The sequence below is a fragment of the Epinephelus moara genome, chromosome 11, assembly GCF_006386435.1.
Source record: "Epinephelus moara isolate mb chromosome 11, YSFRI_EMoa_1.0, whole genome shotgun sequence".
Taxonomy (NCBI): Eukaryota; Metazoa; Chordata; class Actinopteri; order Perciformes; family Serranidae; genus Epinephelus; species Epinephelus moara.
The window spans coordinates 13,786,363-13,807,696 of NC_065516.1; the positions used below are offsets into that span (position 1 = coordinate 13,786,363).

The 21,334-nt window shown below is 40.6% G+C and overlaps 1 protein-coding gene across 1 annotated transcript in view; it reads left to right on the plus strand.

Moving 5' to 3' along the window:
• Nucleotides 1-21,334, plus strand: part of LOC126398032 (cadherin-7-like) — a 263,786-nt gene that overhangs the window by 172,640 nt on the left and 69,812 nt on the right. The window contains exon 5 of the mRNA XM_050057199.1: nt 6,627-6,746. Within this exon, the coding sequence (XP_049913156.1) occupies nt 6,627-6,746 (120 nt within the window). The remainder of the gene's footprint in view (nt 1-6,626; nt 6,747-21,334) is intronic.

Here is a 21,334-nt window from a genome sequence, read left to right on the forward strand (position 1 = left end):
TTTTCCAAAATCTCCACTTTGGCCGGAGTTTTTAGAAAGACTCGTTTTCAGAGGAGAAATCTCCGTTTGCGTGTAAACGAAGGGCACAAACGAAGGAAGATGTCTCTGTTTATCAAAATCACTGTGTACGAGTAAACGGCCTCTCAGAGTCACCAATTAACTTGCATGTCTTTGGACTGTGGGAGGAAGCTGGAGTACCCGGAGAAAACCCACGCTGACACGGGGAGAACATGCAAACTCCACACAGAAGGGCTCCCCCACTTTGGGACAGTGCTAACCACTACACCACCGTGCGGCCCACAAAACAGCATACACAATAAATTATGGGCAAAGATGAAGTAAAAGTGGAGACCAAAATAAGAACAGAGACAAAAGAAAATTTGACATACTTGCTCTTGTCTTTTGACAAAATGTAGATCAACCTAGCTCACTCTAATAATCATAATCCTACATAAAACCTGCTTCTGCACGGGACCACATATACTTACCTTTATAATTTAGTAATTTTGAAGTGTGCAAAATATCTGACACAACAAACCATCAAACAAGTAAACAAGCTTTGGTTTTCTCTCACCTTTATAACTGTTCAGCAGTTTGGTCCAATGCCTCATTCGGCAATATCAGAAAATTGCAACTTGTCCAAACTATGTCATTAAAATACATTAATGAAATGCTCTCTTGGTTTAAAGTGAAAAATAGATTGCTGTATTCACTGATGGTTTTCATTAGGAATGTCATTACAACAAAGGCTCCTTTTATTTTTTACAAAATCTCCTTTAGTACAGATACACACAGCTATTTAAGAAGGCACGCTGTTGAAGGTTGTCTTACTTCACCAAAATCCAAAACCACATCCGTCCAACATACAGTAATATGCCGAGCAATGCAAGAATGGAATTCATTTCTGAATCATATTACACAACAAAACAATATACTGTATGTGGTTTTTATATAAAATGCTAAAAGAACATTCCTTGACGAGAAACTTTACTAATTAACAGTATTCCTCTAGTGTGCAAGTGTTTCATGGCTATTCTGTTGTATTGTATGTTATATGATGATATTTGTTTGTTAGATTATTAGTGTGTGTGTGTGTGTGTGTGTGTGTGTGTGTGTTTTATGTAAACTATGTCAACTGTTAGTGCTTCTTTTACAGTGGATGTGCATTATGATGTGTTATATAGTGTATTGTGTTGTGTAGTGTGAATGCATGTCTTGTATTGTTGCTATGTAACTGTGTAGATGCCAGGAAGAATAGCTGCTGCAATGCAAAAGCTAATGGGGATCTTAATAAACAAACAAACTTGTCCAAAAATCTGTCTCAAATTTTGTCAAAAGTGATCTTGAAAAGCTTTTAAGAGTGTTACATTTAAGTGTCTAATACCTGTAGACAGACTGAAAACAGCAGATAGTCTCTGTCTGTAAAAGCGCTGTCATTTGTTTTCTCTTGGCAACTGCAAATAAAAGTGAATTGAACTCTAAGCATTAATCTTACCTGAAGCGATGGGGAGCAGGTGTGAATGTGCACCAATATAATCAACTTAATCAACGGTGGCCACTTTGAGTAGTCATTGCAAAATTACTTGGCTTCGATGAAATGTTTTAATATTTATGATAATGATTTTTTTAGTGTATGTTTGTTGCAATTTAGTGTTGAAGTGTCACAGTTCTCAGATTTGCTCTTCTGTAGTCACTGGCTTGTATTGCTACACACAAGAGATGACTCTTTGTTTCAAAACACACACAGTTTGTTACATTCCCGGTCACAGTCCTCGTATCTGCATTGTGAGCGTGCGCTCAGAAATGCATATTGCTCTTGACAGTCAGATGCGGCCTGTATATGCAAGTGGCTGAAGAATACCTGTCGACCCATTCGGATTTAAGCACGCCACATTTATTTTCATTACTGGCAGATGACAGTTGCTCACCCAAGATGCGGAATTGATTAGGAAACCTGTTTTGTGCACAGCTGTGGGGGAATAAATAAGAAAAAGAAAAAAAAAGCGAAGATCAGATCCATCACGTCAATGAAGATGGACAAATATTGAAGGGACACAGACAGGGCAAATTGAGTAGTAGATGACAGCCTTGTGGAGCAGAAAGAATCAATTCAAATCTCTGGGTGTTTTTTTGACATCCAGCTCACCCTGCTGGGATTACCTTTTATTCCTGACAATACTGTTAGAACAGGATGTTTGTTGGACAACCTGTAGGAAATAAAGCTTTAAGAGCTCTACCCGAGTCCATATTGAATGTTAATTTACAGCCTCGTCTGCAGAGCACTCTGTGAAGTGATTTTAACTATCAACCTGTAATAGAGATTTAGACGTCGGCCGAGCTCTCTTTCATACAGTCATCCTTTGACCTTGGTGTTCTAAACTACCTGTAATATAACCTGTCATGACTAAGAGGTGATGATATAATCTAGGTGTCCTTCTACAACCAGCCTGGTGATAACTTCTCCAGCTTCTCCAAGCTTTTTTTTCCTATTATATTGTTCACATCCAGGGCCAGAGCCTGTTAATTCTGTTTTACGGCCAGAATGGAGGACTCTAATCTTCAATTTCCATGATCACTTTCATTCTGTAAAAAGCCTGTAAAATACATCTCACGTGAGAAAGTGAGATTTTTATTAGGATGTTTTCTTCAAAGTAAAATATCACCAACTTGTAAGCTGGCACTTTGTGTCACATGCGACAGTATAGGCTGAAGCTCGCCATTAAATTGAAATACTCAAGCTTCTATTCATATGATCAGCTGAAAAAGGCATGCGTTTTTTCCAAGGTTGTTTCAAGTATTATTGGTGATTTCACCGCAGCAACGCGAGGAGTAGGCGTCAGCTTTAAGACCAACACTGACGCACAGTCTAACAGCAAACAATAGCCTCAACTTTAATGGTTGATTGTGATTATCTAACAAATGTCCTTTCCTCCCTATCATTAGAAGGATATCAATTATTTGACATTAAAAAATCTGTAACCATAAAATGACCCCAGTCGGAGCCAGCGAGGCTCGTTCACAGCATTATGGCCGACCTATTGAAATTGATTGGCGATGATTGTTGCTGATTATGTTTCCTCTGTGAAATCTTCAAACGCTTCTCCAGCTTTACCTTCCAAGCCACGGCTGTCAGCTCGAGTCACGTCAGCCGCGTTCAGTCGGTGTGTTTATAAAGAAATTCATAAGGAGTCATGTCTGATGTCTTCTTCTCTGCCTCGGAGGAAGAGTGGGAGAGGACAATACTGTACTGCACGCAGAAACAACAGTTGTCAGTTGTCAACAGAGTTCACAGTAGAGTTTGAAAACAAATTTCCTTCTTGTAAGCTGGGAGGAAGTTTGGGGATTCGGGGGCACTACAGGGCACTAAAACAAAATCAGGCTTTATATCATGGGTTTTCTAACCTTATCTGCAGTGCTCTGCTGCATAATGTCAGGGTATTTTTCTCCCTGAGACTAACAGGATATGGCAATCATTTCTTTACTGAATTACAGTCTAACAGAAAATAAAAAATTCAGTGTACACTGTAGTAAGATTCCTTCCCTGTCAATCAGACCTTACTGTTGTTAACTTAACACTGTGGCTTACTGATATGCATTATATAATACTGCTTCACACATGAATTTGTACTTTTAAGTTAGACTTGTGTTTATAAATAAATTATTTTCTTTAACAGCCAAAATCACTCAGTGAAATACACTTTATTTATTAATTTAGAGCTTTTCAAATTAAAGCTGGCATAGGCAGAAATCAAGAGAGGAAAAGAAATGGCAGAGTTTGTAAATACATCCTCCTCCTGCAGCTCTTCACTCTCTGTCCTAAGCCCCTCCCACCAGATGACCACACTTTGTACAGTAACCCAGTGATTCCCACACCTTGATTCACTTCATCTTATTTCACTGTGCAGCTGCATGCAGCGCATTCCTTCAGCCCCTCCACCCCAGCTGTTGCTCTCTGTTTATCAGACTATAAATGAGACAAGAATTAGCTTGCTAGCCACCCCACGGTCCCTCTTCCTCACTCTCCACCGCTGTGGACTGCTTTGCTAGGAAGAGTGAGGGCAGCTGCTCTGGAGCTTCGTTTGGTGCCTGTAGCAGCTCAAATTCACCCAGCACAAACCCCCCCAGCATTTGGTGTCACAGCAAGCTGGTGGTCAGCAGCATGTGTCTAACCTGTGTAATGGCAGCACAGAAAGTTTGCTGATCTGACGGGGAGTCGGGCCTCTCTGGTCCCCCAGAGCTGGAGTTTGCACTGTGCAGATTTAGGTTGCTGTAGCCACTGACTGGGGGTCTATCTCTGGAGCTGCTGCCCACTCTCCTTGCGTTGGGGAGTGAGGGATGCACTGTGATTCGAGACTCTGACTAAAATTAGCTACATAAACCTGAACTGAGCAACACTTTTCTCTCCAGCTCTGAAACATTTTGCTGATATTGACGTGTTTTGTTTCGTGTTTTGTGAGACTTTCTCTTTAAGTCTGTCTTCTTTTTTTGGGCCACTTTGCAGTGTAGGCAGCTGTTGCCAGTACTGGAATAGCAACTTTCTCTGCCATTGAATCAGGCTTTCACAAAGTAACAAACATGCGTATTTGCATTTGGAAAACAACCAATAGGAACGCCCTCTTTCTGAAATGGCCTGTGATTGGCCAAAGTCTCCTGTCACAAGCTAGATTTTCTGAAGCCTAAAGACAGAACCAAGAGGAGGTGCAGAAGTCCAGTTTTCTCTCAGACCACTTGAATTACAATATGCTCCAAGTTTATTGAGGGATTTTTGCCCAATGACACAAAAATGAAACTGCCCTCCCCAGCTTTATTGTGTTCTTTAGGTGGCTGTCTTAGTTTTCTGGGGCGGCTGTGGCTCAGGAGGTAGAGCAGGTCGTCCACTAATCGGAAGATTGGTGCCTCGATCGCTGGTTCCTCATGTGGAAGAATCTTTTAGCGAGATACTGAACTTCAAATTGTTCGCAATGGCTATTCCATCAGTGTGTGTGTGTTAAAAAAAAACAAAAAACTGAGTGGCAGGTGGCACCTTGTATGGTAGCCTTGGCCACCAGTGTGTGAATGTGTGTGTGAATGGGTGAATGTGACTCGTAGTGCAAAAAGCGCTTTGAGTGGTCGGAGGACTAGAAAGGCTATACAAGTGCGGTCCATTTGCCATTTACTTCTGTGAATCTCTCATGTATGTTAATAACTTAAAATAGATAATTAGGAGATTGTCAGGTTTTTCAAATTAATGTGTAAATTAGTTCGTCAATTCAGGGCCCTTTAAATTAAAGTGTTTTTAAGTGGTTTGGTTTACGCCTTCTTAAATTAGTGCAGAAAGTGAGGGAAGTCTGGCCACCATGCAAAATACCTTTATCCACAATTAGGGTCTGAATCAATGTGTATGTTTTCAGGGGTAAACTAAGGTTTAATTTGTGGTAATTTAAGGAATTCTCTTTAATGCGTTACACTGTGTCGATTCCAGGCTCAGTATATCTTTCTCTTGGGTAGATAACTGTCTTTGTCATGTTTAAATTCGCTGCAGTTCATCCATCCAAGTGCAATACGTTATTAAACCAGAAGATCTGCCTCGCACAGTGTACTTGCACCAGAATCTGACATGGCATCCTAAACAAACAAACACTTTAGATGTTTGTGCAACAAAACTGCCATCCTGGCTCTCGCCTTCAGATTTTATTTCTTTTATCATAGTTACATTTTCCTCTCCACAGATCAACATCTTCTGCAGAAGCAGTTTGTGGACCCTAAAATCAGTAACTGGATGAGTCACCATCTGTGCATGTTAACAAAGATTTTAACTGGAAAATAAAATAGTAAGAGAAAAGTAAAAAAGGGAATAAAGGAGGGAAAACGCGTTTTCCCAACTGTGCCTTTTTCCAAATCTTTGTGTTATAAAATTCTTTAATCTACAGAGTTTTATTGAGCACTAATTAGTGCAGCACAAAGATGCATTGTCCTCCTGGAGGACGAGTTCAAACTCTTTGACTCTTTTAAAAAAGTTAGCAGCTTTGGGATCAGTATGATATGAGATACATGATAATGTATTTTTTGGTGGGGGTGAAGGGCCTGTTTAACAGAGCACAGATTGGTTGCAGAAGCCATTTGGCTGCTGAATTAGAACCAGCAGATTGAAGTTACCGGAAAAGATGCTGCTGACTGATCTGCAGGAGGGAAATGGAAACAATGGCAGCGAAATGATCTCCAAAGGCTCGGAGTTACACTTTAATCCTGCTGCAGCATCCCTGCAAATGATGGCAACAACCAAAAGTATTATTTGTTTAGCAGCGTTTGAGGCCGAGAGCCAGTACACAGCACATGTCAGATCTCTTGGTGCTGCTGATGTGAGGAACGGCTTTAAACTCAGGCATTTTGTTTAAAAATGAAACTCAAAACAAAACTAAAGTAAACAGCAGCCCAAACAAAGGAAGACAGTGTAATGACTAATGACTAATGAGATTATTTACCGCCTCAGAAGTCACATTTTCACTGCTTTCTCCCTTTTTTTTCCCTCTTTCAAGTGGAATTGGTCACACGCTCTGTTGATATGATGACTGTTTCCACATTTAGCTCTGTTTGACTTGGCTTCTGGATGCTGTCTTGGAAACTAATGAAGGGTTGTCTGCCCACAGGAACCATGGTAGTGCAAGTGGCAGCCACAGATGCAGATGACCCAACATATGGGAACAGTGCCAGGGTGGTGTACAGCATCATCCATGGACAGCCGTACTTCTCAGTGGAGCCCAAGACAGGTAGGTACAACGTGTCAGACAAAACGGTGGTGATTTAATGCACAGATGTGGCCGCAGTGAGTCACCGAAACATCCTGGGAATATATTTTCTCAATCAGCTTTTTACTATGAGTAGTGAGATCCTGCACAAACACAATTATCTGCCAAAGCTGGACCTTTTTGGTTATTTTTTGATTATTTGTTTGTGTTTCTGTCTTCTTCTACTCACTAGTTTGATGTAGGCGTGGCTTCTTTGGGGAAAAGTGATTTCATTTACTTCTGTGAACCAATCAGAATTTAGCAATATTTGGATGAAAATGTTAGTTGGATGACGAAGATGACAGCTGGCAGATTAGCTGAGCTTTTCAGTGGAAAACTCTTTATAGATAATAACCAAGGATGATATTTTTCTAAAATTTAATTTCGATTTTTGCTTATTTAGCACCGCCAAAATGATCATTTGTATGTAATTTACTCACGCAATTTTATGTTGAGTTTGGGAAGAAAACTTTGATTTGTTTGTATTTTTGTATGATCCCAGTGAACAAAGAATCTAAGCATTCAAAGGACAGTGAAAATTCTTGATGAGTTAAAGTCATAGGGAGCCTTGTTTGACGACAGCAAAACCACATCAAAACATCCTTTTGCCAATTCTCGCTTTATTAAACAACTAGTGCAGTATAGTAAAAGGCTCACTTATGCAGATATATGGTCAGTGCTTGTAAAACATGCATTTCCGCCAGAACCTTACTATTTGAAACACTTCCACATAGACACCGCAGGCGCACTACTTGGCTGTGCATGAGACTGTTTATATGGAAGTGTTTGGAATCAGTGGTTCCCAACTGGTGGGTCGCAGACCAAAAGTGGGTTGGGGGTCCATTTTAAATGGACCACAAGCAACTCCTGAAAGTGTGAAGTTTGTAAAAAAACAAACAAAACAAAAACACACTTTATTTTGAAGTACAGTGAATTTATGACATAGCACTTTGATCTGGAAGTGCCGTTTTGTGCTGTAAATTGAGACAGCTACTTTACAGAAACAACAAAGTAGTCTGACGACATGACCAAACGCAAGTATGACACTGAATATATTAAACTGTGTGCACCTTGAACTAATGACTAAGGAGGTATCCTGACCCCGTGTTTCGACCAGTTTGGAATCCACCCTGCAAACATTGAGACATTGTTTGAGCGTTGTTTGAGCGTACAGTCACGACATCTTGTTATGGTTCAAAACTAGTTCCAAAATCAAAGTTGTGCTGTTAGCCATGACATCACCTGGCTGTCAGCTTGGCGTCCTTCCTGAGCATCCAAGTAATGTTGAAATACAATGTTAATATGACCAATTAATGAACTAACGTTGACTTACACTGGACTCAGACACAGCCTCCTGTGTGAAAGCTTTGTGCTCTTTCCATTTATCCACCACAGTTATCTATCTGTGTGGACTTTGTCACTCTTTGTACTAATCATGACTAATCTTGACTTTCTGGTAAAGCACCCTGAAGGAAAACTTCTCCCGTGTGCGATCAAAGACAGCTTGGATAAATACTCTCGAACCTTATAAACACTACAGGCTTAAAACTATGAGACAAGAGGAATATAATTTACATGTAGATTTACATAAATGCCATAAACGTGTTTTTTATTCTTAAGAAGTGGGCGTCTAGTGATACTAGCCTTTGGGTGTGGAGTGGACTTCACAGTGTAGCCAGCTGATCACAACCATTTCACAACTAAACATATACATTGTTGATAAAATGTTGTAGTTATAAAAAACAAAGATACATGCATGTACTTTTTTCAGTGCAATAATATGATCAACATTTCCTGGTTTGTTAGACAGGGTCTAAATAGACCATTATTGGATGCGGAAATGTCACCATCTGGCAGTCGCCCTCAAACCGCATTGCAGTTTTTGGCGTCCAGCTGGGACCATTTTGTGGCAAGGGATATGACATCACTGTCCCACCAATGTTTGCTGGGTAGAACTAGATTTATCACATTAAATGTAGTTACATCAAATTTATACTCAAGTACCTGACAGTTGTACTTAAGTTCAATATTTGTGTACATGTATGTAATTGCATCCCACCACTGAGCTGGAAAATACACCTGACTTAATGCTGACAGTGAAAACACCACTGACACCTTTATTTTGCCACGGACAAATTAAAGCAGAGTTTAAAAGAATGCAGCTGACAGTCCCCAAAAAATTAAGTATCTTCACCTGATGCAATAAAGATAACAGCAATAAGAAAACAGAACAAAAATAAGCCTGAAAAAAAAGGCTGAAATAAACCACAAGATAAGATGTGAGGTAGTTTGTTGACTTGTGGGGCGTTTCATCCTGAGAAGTGCAGCGGCAGTCCTCGCTACATCTTCATAGCTGGCTCATTAGCCACTGCCCTGCCGAGGCTCGGCTACTTCATGCAAAGCACTCTTGCAAGAAAACAGAAAAATATGGGCCATCCCATAATATCAGGCTTCATCCTCTGCTTCGAGAGCAACACATGCCGGGTTTTTATGGATGTAGTTCTAATTCATGAACTGGTGAAAGCTACTGCAATGCAGGGATTTATGTCGGTTATTTTTCACACTCAGGCAGACACAGAAATATGAGGGATGTTCGAGAACAACAGCTCCGCTGTGACCTGTAAGGTTCACAGTAAACATTCAATAAGCCTAACCACCGGAAGAAAGTGGAGCATTCAGGAAAAATGAATGTATATCACAAGAAAGGAAATGACTTCATACTGTGATGGCATAATGGACGTGGTGTCTGAGGAGGAAAAGATGTTTTCAGCATAAAGATTTCAGCACACTTGGCTCTGAAGTCTCTGCAGTATCACAGAATCTCTATGTTGTTTTTCACTTTCTGGAGACCTTCGACTAATGAAGCCTCCCGCTGAAGCTTTCATTAGGGAACATTTCCGTGTTTCCATGTTTTGGGGGCGAACATTTACATGTTTTACACACCCTAAATGAAAAAGTTCCTTGTGGATACTCTTTATGCTCCGACGCTTCCCGTGGGACTCCTCTGAGACTGTAAATCTTTGATTTTAAGTGATTCCTCATGGCTGCTTAGAAGCTAAAACTTCTGTGAGATAATTAATGTGTTAACAAGCTGTGATCACCTTCCTTCAGATGAGTTTGGTTTGGCACTTGTGATTTACTTGTGCTTCCATGTTTTTCTCACTTCCTTTCTGCAATTAGTTGAGCAGCTGATCAGGCACCTGACGTCCATTAATGCTGGTAAATCTGGTACTTTTTACAAATAGAATTTAAGCCAAAAAATAGCTGGTAAATTGGCTGGTTTGGTCCAAATGTTGCCTAAAACAGACCATATGAGTACAGATGGCTATTTTACACATATCATGTAGACATTTAGATATTTCAGAGAGGTGTACATATGCTTAAAGTAATATATTCTTTTGTCTTTTTAATAAACTGAAACAAAATTTTCAGAACATTTCCAAGACTTTTGGATGAAATTACCTGCTCATTTTCAATCAACATGGTTGATATGTTGCTGGGAGCATGTCATCTGTTGTCAAATTCATTATTCACTAATTGCCACAATGTCCCATTTCCTTGAACCCACATATCCATTGTATTTGCACAAATGTGTTCGAGTGTTTGATACCCTGAAAGGACAAGCTAGCTAGCAATTAGACTAAATATGAGATATGCTAACTCTCTTGTTCCTCAAACCTGCATTAATGTTTCATTTATTTATTTATTTTTGGCTACATGGGGGCACAGATGATTTGGTTTCTTGATCTAGAGCTGCTAAATGCTTTATTTTCACCAGCGAGTTGCCAACTTTGTCGACTGTTTGGTGCTGAGCAGGTAGCATTGAATAGGTTTGCTCAAGCTTTTTCGCTAAGACCTGAATTTATTATAACGTTTCTGGTCAGGTATGGAATTTATTTTACTTTTAGCTCTGTTTTGGTCTCCACCAACTCCTGTGGGAAGTACCTCTCTCTGTGGTTGCTAAATGCTCCACTATATTCACCAGCTAGCTGCTAACTTTGTCTGTTGGCTGTTCAGTGCTGGACTGTTCGTGTTCAGTGAGGTTTGCTTTGGGTGCTTTTCCACTTAACAGCTGCCTGTTGAATTTGGAAATGACATTGACGAGAGGGAACCAAAACAATAAGGTTGACATTTACATACAAGTATTTTACATATTATAATACTTTTTCCGCCAAAATTAGGGCATGCAAATGGGTTTTGTAAACATGGGAAAACCCATTACAAAAAGGTGATATTCCTATTGTCAGTAGACCAGAGCCATGTACATGCCATGCAGATGAGTATGCCTTTCTGTGTTTTGTTTGATCCTGGTGTGTCATGTTTGATGTTTTGACAGCTGGAAAACAGGTTAGTAAACAGTAAAAAACGGCATAGAGGCAAGTGAAAATATTACGGTGGTTACTTCTTTTTTATTTCTCTTACTAACTCAGTCTCTCTCTCAAACTCAGTGTCAACTAAATTTTGAACAATGTTTGAGCGCTGCTTGGACGGACACAGGCGGTATTTTGTGGCTGACTATCATTGCATTGTGCAAAGGGGCAGCAAAGGGGCTAAAATTAGTGCATCCACACAGGTGTTGTATTTCCATCAGAGCCAATCGGAGCTGGAGCCGATAAATACCCACAACTCCTGCAGAGTCATTTGACTTAGGAGTGAATGCAGATTGTAACCTTTCCCAGTCAAGACCAAAGCCAGATGTTAGCAGGGGTCGGTGTGTTTTCAGTCCAGTAGGAAAGTGGCTTCGCATTGTTAATATATAAATATTGATTATACCTGCTTTACAGAAGTGAAACCACATTTCCTCAAAACTTTGAGCAGATGACCTGTTAAATTTTCCTCTGAGGCTGTCTTATTTAAACACTGGAGCATCTAATTTCCCCTGATAAGAAACTGTCACTGTCTTCACACAAATTAAATACCTCTGGGTACGGACATCTTTCCCTGACAGTTGGCACTTAAAAGTGAAGTGCAAAAACATAAACCAAAGCTAGATTTGATATTCTTCCTCTCTCATTACTTTACCAGTTTATTATACAAATTGGTAAAATTATTACCTTCTTGCTGCCATTTCCCGAGGCTGCACAGGCTGATGAGGAGGCTGTATCTCAGGCAGTAGAGGGTGTTGAACGGCCATTAATTTCAGGGTTGGTGGTTTGATTCCTGTCTCCAAATGTCGAACTGTCCTTGAGCAAGACACTGAGCCCCAACTTGCTGCCAATGTGTGGCTAAAAAAGGTGTCTTCCAAGTGTTTTTTTTTTTTTTTCGGTTTACGAATGGAAAGGTGCTCAAAGCGTAAAACTTGAAGCTCACAGATAAATCCCACATCGGTGGTCTTTCTGTAGGACAACGGCTGGTTTATTAACCTGTCAAACAAGAGGCACACACACATACACACCTAAATGTGTACACAGACACAGCCCTTGGGCCCCTGCCAGCGCCTCGCCTCTCTGCTGCCCATCTCTGCCTGACCACGACTGATTATACTTGGCTCTCTTTCTGTCCACGTAGAAGGTGATTGGATCTCATGGTTATGAGATGCAATATTGGTGTCAGAATTGAGAAGCATGGATGCCTGTCAGACAGGTGTGACTCCATGTGGGACTCAAGGCAGGGAGGCACGAAGACATGTTGTTTGACAAGAGTAACCTTAATAACAACCTGGTGTAAAAACACGGCTTATAGAACAGTAACTTGTGTGCCGAGGGGGAAATCCTGCAGGCTTCCTTAGCAGCATTGTTACTGTCTGGAATTCTGTGTTGGTTTGTGGAAGATTCTTTGATAGATTTCTTTTTAGATCTTTTTCCCCACCTATATTGCCTCCTGAAAAAGTATTAGGCACAACTGTAATTGAGAGAAATATTAGGAAGTGTTCGCCCGGTTAGCTTCGTCTTCATCTTAATTTAGTTACCTTTCAAGAAGAACTACCTTGGGGAAATAAAAATTTATGCTACTAAAAAATGCTCTGCTGGTTTCCTGTAAAAAGATCCTGTTGTGTCATCAACTCCAACTCTGAAGTACCTTTCTTTGCTATATTTAAACTTTATTTGTCCATTTGACATTTTTTTAAAAATCACAGCTCCCACAAAGGGGTCAGCCCTTTGTTCCCTTAACACCTATGATTTCTTTCACCCAAATTAGGCCTTATATTCCCTCAGCCCTATGTTCCCTCCGCACCAATGATTATTCTCCATCCCAAATTAGGCCCTATGTTCCCTCAGTGCCTATGATTTTTGTTCACTGAAATTTGGCCCTGTGTTCCCTTAGCCTTTTGATTTTTTTCCCCATGTCAAATTAGGCCCTATGTTCCCTAAGAACCTATGATTTTTTTTCCAATACCAAATAAGGTCCCATGTTCCCTTGTCAACTCATTTCCATCCCAAATTAGGCCCTATCTTCCCCCTAGCCATTTGTTTCCTCAGCCCCATGTTCCCACAGCTGGCCCCTCAATAACAAGGTTAGGGTTGCCAGTGTTATTATTATTATTATTAAAGGGGTGAAACATTACCTCATTGGCAGAGGTACTGATCTGAGAGACCATGGGGTTGAGGGAACATAGGGTTTAGGGAACAAAGGGTTGAGGGAACATAACACAAAGGAAACATAGGGTTTAAAGAAGGTAGAACTGAGGGAACAAAGGGCAGAGAGAACATAGGGGTGAGGGAACAAAGGGCAGAGGGAACAGAGAGTTATGGGAACAAAGGACTGAAGGAGCATAAGGTTGGGAGGACAGAGGTCAGGGAACATAGGGTTTAGGGACCATAGGGCTGGGGGGACAAAGGTTTGAGGGAACATAGGGTTGAGGGAACAAAGGGCTTAGGGAAGAAAGGGTTGAGGGAACATAGGACTGATGGAACAAAGGGATGAGGGAAGATTGGGTTGAGGGAACTAAGGGCTGAGGGAACATAAGGTTGAGAAGACAGAAATGAGGGAACATAGGGTTTAGGGAACATAGGGCTGAGGGGACATGGGGTTAAGGTGAACAAAGAGCTAAGGGAACACAGAGTTGAGGGAACATAGGACTGACGGAACAAAGGGCAGAGGGAACATAGGGTTGAGGGAAGTAAGGGCTAAGGGAACACAGAGTTGTGGGAACCAAGGGCTGAGAGACCATAAGGTTGAGAGGACAAAGAGATGAGGGAACATAGGGCTGAGGGGATATGTGGTAGATGGAACAGTCAATGGAACATAAGGTTATGGGAACTAAGGGCTAAGGGAACATAAGGTTGAGAGGACATAGATGAGGGAACATAGGGCTGAGGGGACATGGGTCAAGGGAACAGTCAAGGGAACGTAGGGTTAAGGGAACATACGGCTGAGGGAACATGGACACACTCCTTTGACAAAGTATCAGATATGATTTAATGTCCAAATGAAACTTTTCTCACTTCCTGCTACTTCTTCTTTCAAGATAAATTAAAATGATCCCCATGAAGAAGTAAAAAGGCTCCTCATTTATCATGTTGTGTCTAAGCAATAATTTCTAAAACAGGGACTGACAGAAACTTGACCACTTGCCTCTGGCTCTTCAGTGATCTTTAACAAAGTTTGCGAGAACACTTGAACCCATCGACAACCCTGGAGTGAGACTTCATGACACCAATACCAATTAGAGCGAGAGTAGACATTTACTTAAGTGATGTTCAAACAGCATGTCTGCCCCATAAAGTCCCCATTACTCTCATATCATGTTTTTCTTAGAGCCATTCAGCTCAATGACCAGTGCTCACACTTTCACAGCCTCACTTGCTGACGTGTTTTTCATTAAGCTAAGTGGATTCTTTAAACCCCAAGGTTGATCTTTCAAAAGCTTTAATGGGTTATGATTGCTTACTGTAAGTGGCCTGTGTTCTCCTACAGTACACTGTGACACTAACCAGTGTCAACTTCTGCTACATGCCATCTGTCCACTGGGAAACAACCAGCATGGTGGATGAGACATGAGGCAGAGATGTCGTCAAATGTCAGTCTGCTTACGTTCTGTGTTTGTATCGAGCTGTCAGTGTGCATAAAGCCTCTATCATCACATTCTTAGATCTGTAGAGTGACAGTCGCTCACATGTATTTGTTTGCATCTTGACACCATTTTACTTTTCCAGATTTTCCATCACATAAGAATTTAGAAAGGTTTGTAGTAACGTCAGTGACAACGACACAAAATCTGCTTGTACAGTAGGTAAATTCATGAGCAGTAAAACGTACCACATCTCAGTTCCAGTGGTGGAATGAAACAAGGTACAATAACTACTATTAGGTACATTTACTCTAGTGCTGTTTTTCCTGGCATAATTTTGAGGTACTAGTTCTTAAGTATTTCAATTTTTATGCTACTTTCTAGTTCCTACCTATCTATCTACCAACAAATTGTGATGTATTAATACTGATTAAGCTACCTAGCAAAATATAATGTAATTAGAATGAGCTCCACTTTTACGAGCTGCAACATTAAAATGATGTACACAACAATGCATCAATAATTATAATCCAGTAATACAATAGACATTATTCTGAAATGGTCCATTCTGCATAAGGAGTATTTTTACTTTTGGTACTTTAAGTACATTTTGATGGTAATACTTTTACTTGAGTAAGAATTTGAATCAAATTGAATTTGGATCTCTGAGGCCCCGCTTCCTCCTGTACAAAAATGAAGCCAAAATATCCCAGACACGGCTGCCATCTTGTGCTGGTGACGTCCTGTGGAGCTAGACTCTGTGCAGTAGCTTTCTCCTCTGTATCGAGTTCCCGCCCATACACCCCATGGCAAGCAGCTTCACTGATCACAAGCAAAACATTTGACCCTTCACTAAGTCACGCCCCTGGACGCAGACTGGCAATCATAACGTAGCATCACGCCGGCTCAGACCAGGGTCTGACAGTAACACAGCTCCATTGATTTATTTTCAGGCTGGTTTTGTGGATTTTGAGCTAAATGTTTGCCTGAGGCACGTTGTGTATTAATGATACTAGTTACCTGGAGAGGTTGGAAAAAGATACACGTTTCTCCCCTGTTCCAAAACCAAAATCAAACCCTGAAAAGTGTTGGGTTAGCTAGCTAGCTACTGAAGATACAGCCTACTGAATGTATACACATGCTGCTTTTGCTTTATAATGATTATAACAGTGAAAAAAAGACCAACCCTGCTGTACAGGTACCAGTGAAGGAAAGCAGAGAAACTTTGCTGATATTCAACCAGCTGTGTGTCATCGCAGTGTGCGCAGTTGAACGTTTTTTGCCTCCCCCCTGAGATACCTGCCTGTCCAGCAAGGGGGTGAAGCCAAACACCGTTCATCTGCACACACTGCGATGCCACACAGCTGGTTCAATATCAGCAAAGTTTCCCTTTATATTCATTGTCTTCTGTGGCGATCAGCAGTGATGTGGTGGTTCACTTTTACACTGTGATCTGTAACCTATAGTTCAGCTTTAGCTTCTAACTATCTTTGTCTTTTTAACCTGTTGTTGCTGCTGAGTCAGTTTGACATCCTGGATATATCCTTCAAACACAGACTGTAGACCCCTCTGTCTGCTTCTCTCTGGAATCGCTATTTAATTTTTCCAAAAATATGGTAAGATTTCCTAAGGGAGTGCAGTTAGTTACAGTGTGGGCTCCATGCTTACTCTGACAGCTTGACGGACCATCACAAAGGGGCGGGGCTTAGCGAAAGGTTAACTGGCACACACAGCTGTCAGTCATGACATCAACCTCAAGTTTTTACGGCATCAAATAACTAATTATAACCAAACTTATAAGGAAAACGAACACTTGAACACATTACCTGTGCTGCAGCCAGCCACAAGGGGATGATTGAGATGTTTTGGCACTTTGGGGAGCCGTCATGTCGCCCATCTTTAAATACAGTCTATGTGGAGGTCCTCTATTTGTAACGGAGTATTTCCTCACTGCATTATTGCTTTTAATCCAGTAAAAGATCTCAATGCTTTTACTGTTCAAGTCAATGCAGTAAGAGGTTTTGCTGTTACAGTTGTACTTGGTCTGGTGGTGCTTTATGTATCATAGTTGTGGTCTTGTGTTGTCCTGTCTGTATTTTCTTGTACAGTTCGGAGTTTTGTGTTCTTAATGTGCATATTTATTGTTGAGTTTGTGTCTCTTGTGTGTATTTGTTACTCAGTCGTATGTATTTACAGTAAATGGCCCATCTAGGGACGGACTTTGCAAATTAGTGTGGGCTATAAATGCTGTGGTGTGTGGCATCATTTCATGCTGCATACTTCTCCCTATACAAATACACATTAAATAAAATAAATGACCTGTAGTTTACAGTGGCTAATGTGAGATAATGGTAGTTACATTTAGATAGATGTTTCTGTGTAACTGGCTCTGCTGCGATAGTTTTGTGATTCTTGTAAACTTTCGCTGCATTTTGCCATTTGCTATTTTTACCATGTTGCCACAGTGGCTGCAGTTTAGCAAAAGTTACATAGTCTTGCTTTAATGAAGCCTGGAGGAGACACATATCATCTGTGGACCGGCCAGACCCTGAATTAATAGTGTAATTAGTGTTTGTGTTGGGGGAAATAACCTGAGCAAAATACGAGCCAATGCAACAGTACTGCAAATGATAAGTTGAATACATGTCAAACTCTGCAAACAACAAATTATGATTTTTTTAATAGGACTCACAATAAAAGTAGTTTTCTGCAGAGTCAGTCTATCAAAGTGAGACTAACTTTTGCTGAACAGGATCCACTGAGGCCTCATATGGAAGTTAGCAGATAATTACACACTAACGACACACTTCAGTTTCAAAGAGAATCAGTTCCTTATTTTACTTTTGTGATAATACCATTTAAATGTCAATCCGTGGCATGTTAAAACCAGGGTTCCTGCAGATCCTTGAAAAGTCTAACAAGGCACTGAAAGTATTAATCTAAAAATAAAGCCTTACTTGGTATTAAAATGTCTTGAATCCATCCTTAAAAAGTCTTAAAAATGGCAAGACATAGTGAGTAGGATTTTCTGATTTTTTTTATGATGCTTTGTAAAATCCCCAAATAATTAGTAACATCTATTTTTTATAAATAATTTATTGAATGCCTCTCACATTAATGTCAAGGTCAGCGGAACCAACAACACTCAGTCTATTTTATGCAAGAAGTTTTCAAACTCAGTCGGGATTGTAGTAGTGAAATCCCACAGAGAGAGAGAGAGAAATACAAAATAGCCAAGAAAACCATCAACAAAGGCCAGGTATTTCCCAGCTCTGTTATACGCTCGTACAAAAAAACATAAGTTTTTAACATTTGGGCAAAATTGTCTCTTACACTAAACAATTGGTGTGAGTTCATGTTTTATTTCTTTAATGTTGGTGTTTGTAAAATAGGTCTTACATTGAATTCAAAGTAGCATTTAAAAAGTCTTAAAAAGGTTTAAATTTAACTCCCTAACTTTAAGCTGTAGGGACAATGTAAAATATAGTTTAGTAGTATAAACAGGGAAGAGTCATGAAGTCAGCTATCTGACCGAGTATATAAAGTTAAAGGTTTACAGTATTACACAGGAATTGTAGGTTACTATTTGTGAACAGTATCGCCTGCAAACAAAAGTGAACGCCAAGCCCAGATTCATTCTTGTTATTAACTATATTTGCATTTTTTCTGCATCATGTCCGCAATTTTCGTGGCTTCCTTATGGTCTGGCACCTGGTTGCTACCTTTTGTAAAGTCCTGACCTCAGAAATGTCCTGAACACAGCAAAATATGAGAAATAAAGGAAAATAAAGGCAGAGAGTCTCTGCAGATAAATATACATCACAAATATATAGTGGGTCAGAAGTGATGAGTCTATATATCTTCTCTTTAAGGATAATCCTGGGCAGTATGCCTTTAAGTAACTGTAGCTAACATTAACTAGCATAAACCATTGGTCATACCAGACCACATAAGACTGTAGCAGGAAAAAACACTTTTTCTAAGGGAAGTCTTGAGCTAGTTTTTCCTCTAAAGAATGACATAGTCTGGCTTTAAAAGGCATTAAAACTGTACAGGTGTTAAATACTGTGTCTGCCCTCCGTATTGGCTGTGAAAGGGACCCCATTGTTTGTATTAAGTGTTAGTTTTTAACATATTGTCAATACCATGTATCTTACAGACTACACTCCGGGGGTGAGCCACCAGCTTTTTAGACAGCAGACCAGGATTGAGTGTTGTGGGATGAGCATTGTGCTTCTGTCTTTGCAAGTTACTAATTAGTCCCATTTGCAGCACACGCCTGGGCCATAGCAGAGGGTGACTTTGACAGAGTGCCTGGGCTAAAATACACTCTAAGCTCCACACTGCAATACTGCACTAGCGATTAAGTGGCAGAGGGCTAATGGTCAGGGGGGGGAAGGAGGATGTGTGTGACCCGGTGTTAGGTGGGTAGCATCCTGGCTCTCCTCCGTCTAACAAGTCTCTTTACTCTGGTTCTTAATCCCAAATTGAATCTACAAGGTGCCCTTGGGAAAAGTACTTAATCCTGAATAGCTCCAATAACTTCCAAGCAATACATAATATCGGCAAAATACATAAGTTGCAGCGCCTAAAGGTGCTCAGTTAAGACAGTTTTTTGTAATATATATTGATTGATAGCTTGTGGTTTAGTTTGAAGGTGAAGCTGAAATGTGTTAAGGACTGCGTTCTAATTGATGGCAGGCTCAAGGAGGTTTGAACAGCTGCCTGCAGCTCCATACACCTTGGCGATATGGCAAGTCCTTTAGAGACAATTATCTGCACACATTAACACTGCTAAGCATGCATGCATGCTCACAAGCCTCAATGGCTGGAATAACAAGAGGAGAATTTAGTTAGAAGAAAACGCCAGGTGCCTGAATGAGAGGATTAATTACACTCTGAAGGGGGTATTTAAGATGTGACACGGCTTGCCTCGCAGAGCGACACGAGGATGACATCTGAATATGACAGGCACTCAGGTGAGAGGCGCCCGGACGGACCACGCTTTGTCTGTTCTCAGCCTGAGAATCTAATTAAACGGAAAGCGCTCAAATGAAAGAAAAGGCCAGGTCCAATCCTGGTCTGATCATTACATCATCACATGTTACATTTTGATGCAGAGGTCAGTAGGAGACAGGTTTGTGATCAGCCTGGGATTAAGATATCAGTGTGGCCTTTATAAAGGAACAGTGTGTTAGATTTAGGGAGACTGGTGGCATCTAGCAATGAGGAATGCAGACTGCAACCAGTTTAACTCCTTGTAGTTAGATTTGCGTCGGTGTTCATTGTCTGGGAGGTTCTTACAGTGAGAGGTCTGTTCCTCTCCTAAACAAACACACCTAGTGATTTAAACAGATGGAAACACTGAATAAAGCAGTTTCATGTTACAAATCAGGGTTTCTCTGACACTGTTTGGCATGTCTTAGATGGACTAGCCTACCATCTGCTAATGTGTGCTAACCTTTTGCTCTGATAACTCAAGATCCAGACGTTCAGGAGATCTTTACCAGGAGCCAAATTATCCACAGAGGTCTCTTTCTATCAAAAACAAACGCACCCAGGGATTTAAATCAGTAAAAACATGGAACAAAGCAGATTCATGTCACCAGTCAGTGTTTTTTGACGCTCTTCAGCATGATGGAGACAGACCGCTAGCCTAGCATCTGCTCATGTGTGCTCACCTTTTTTCCTCTGATAACCTAGGATAGGGACGTTTAGGAGATTTTTACCGGGAGCCGAATTATCTGCAGAGGTCTCCTCCTCTCCAGAACAAATATACCCAATGATTTAAACTGGTAAAAACACTGAATAAAGCAGTTTCATGTTACAAATCAGTATTTCTCTGATGCCGTTTGGCATGTCAGAAGTGGGCTGCTCGTCTACAACTTGATAATGTGCGCTCACATTTTTTCTCTGATTAAGGTAGGGAGCTGAATTATCTGCAGAGGTCTTTTCCTCTCCAAATCACACCAGTGATTTAAACCGGTAAAAACAATATTAAAACAAATTCATGGTAAAAAATCTGTGTTTTCACCACAGTCTTGTCACGGAGGGGCTGCTAACTACAGTGCCACAGGAAAAAGCAAATGGCCTTATCTCGAGCTTTGGTTTGTCTGTTCTTATGTACTATAGAAACATGGCGGCACAACATGGTGATCTCCATAGATGAGGACCCACTTGCTATGTAGATATAAATGGCTCATTCTAAGGTAACAAAAACACACTGATTCTTATTTTCACATGTTTATACCCTGAATAAATCATACTTGTTATACTATATTCCATTTCTGCCAGTATTTACCCCCTAAATCCTACACACTGTTCCTTTAAACCCTTGTGTGCTTTTCTCTACTCCCTTCTTTAAAAGCGGGTGTTGTTGTGGCTCCGTACTTGTGGTGGCGACTGCACTAAATCGAGAACATTACAGCTGAAGGCTAGATATAAATCTGGCTGCCTCCTGTAATATAGAGAGGGAGATGCAATTTTTCAATTCTAATCACAAACAACAACACACCACCTGGATGTGTGTACAGATGAACGCACTTCCTCTCAGCGTTAACATTACAAATGAATGGATCCTGTGTTCTATAACATGTTCTCTGTAACACGTGGGTCCTCT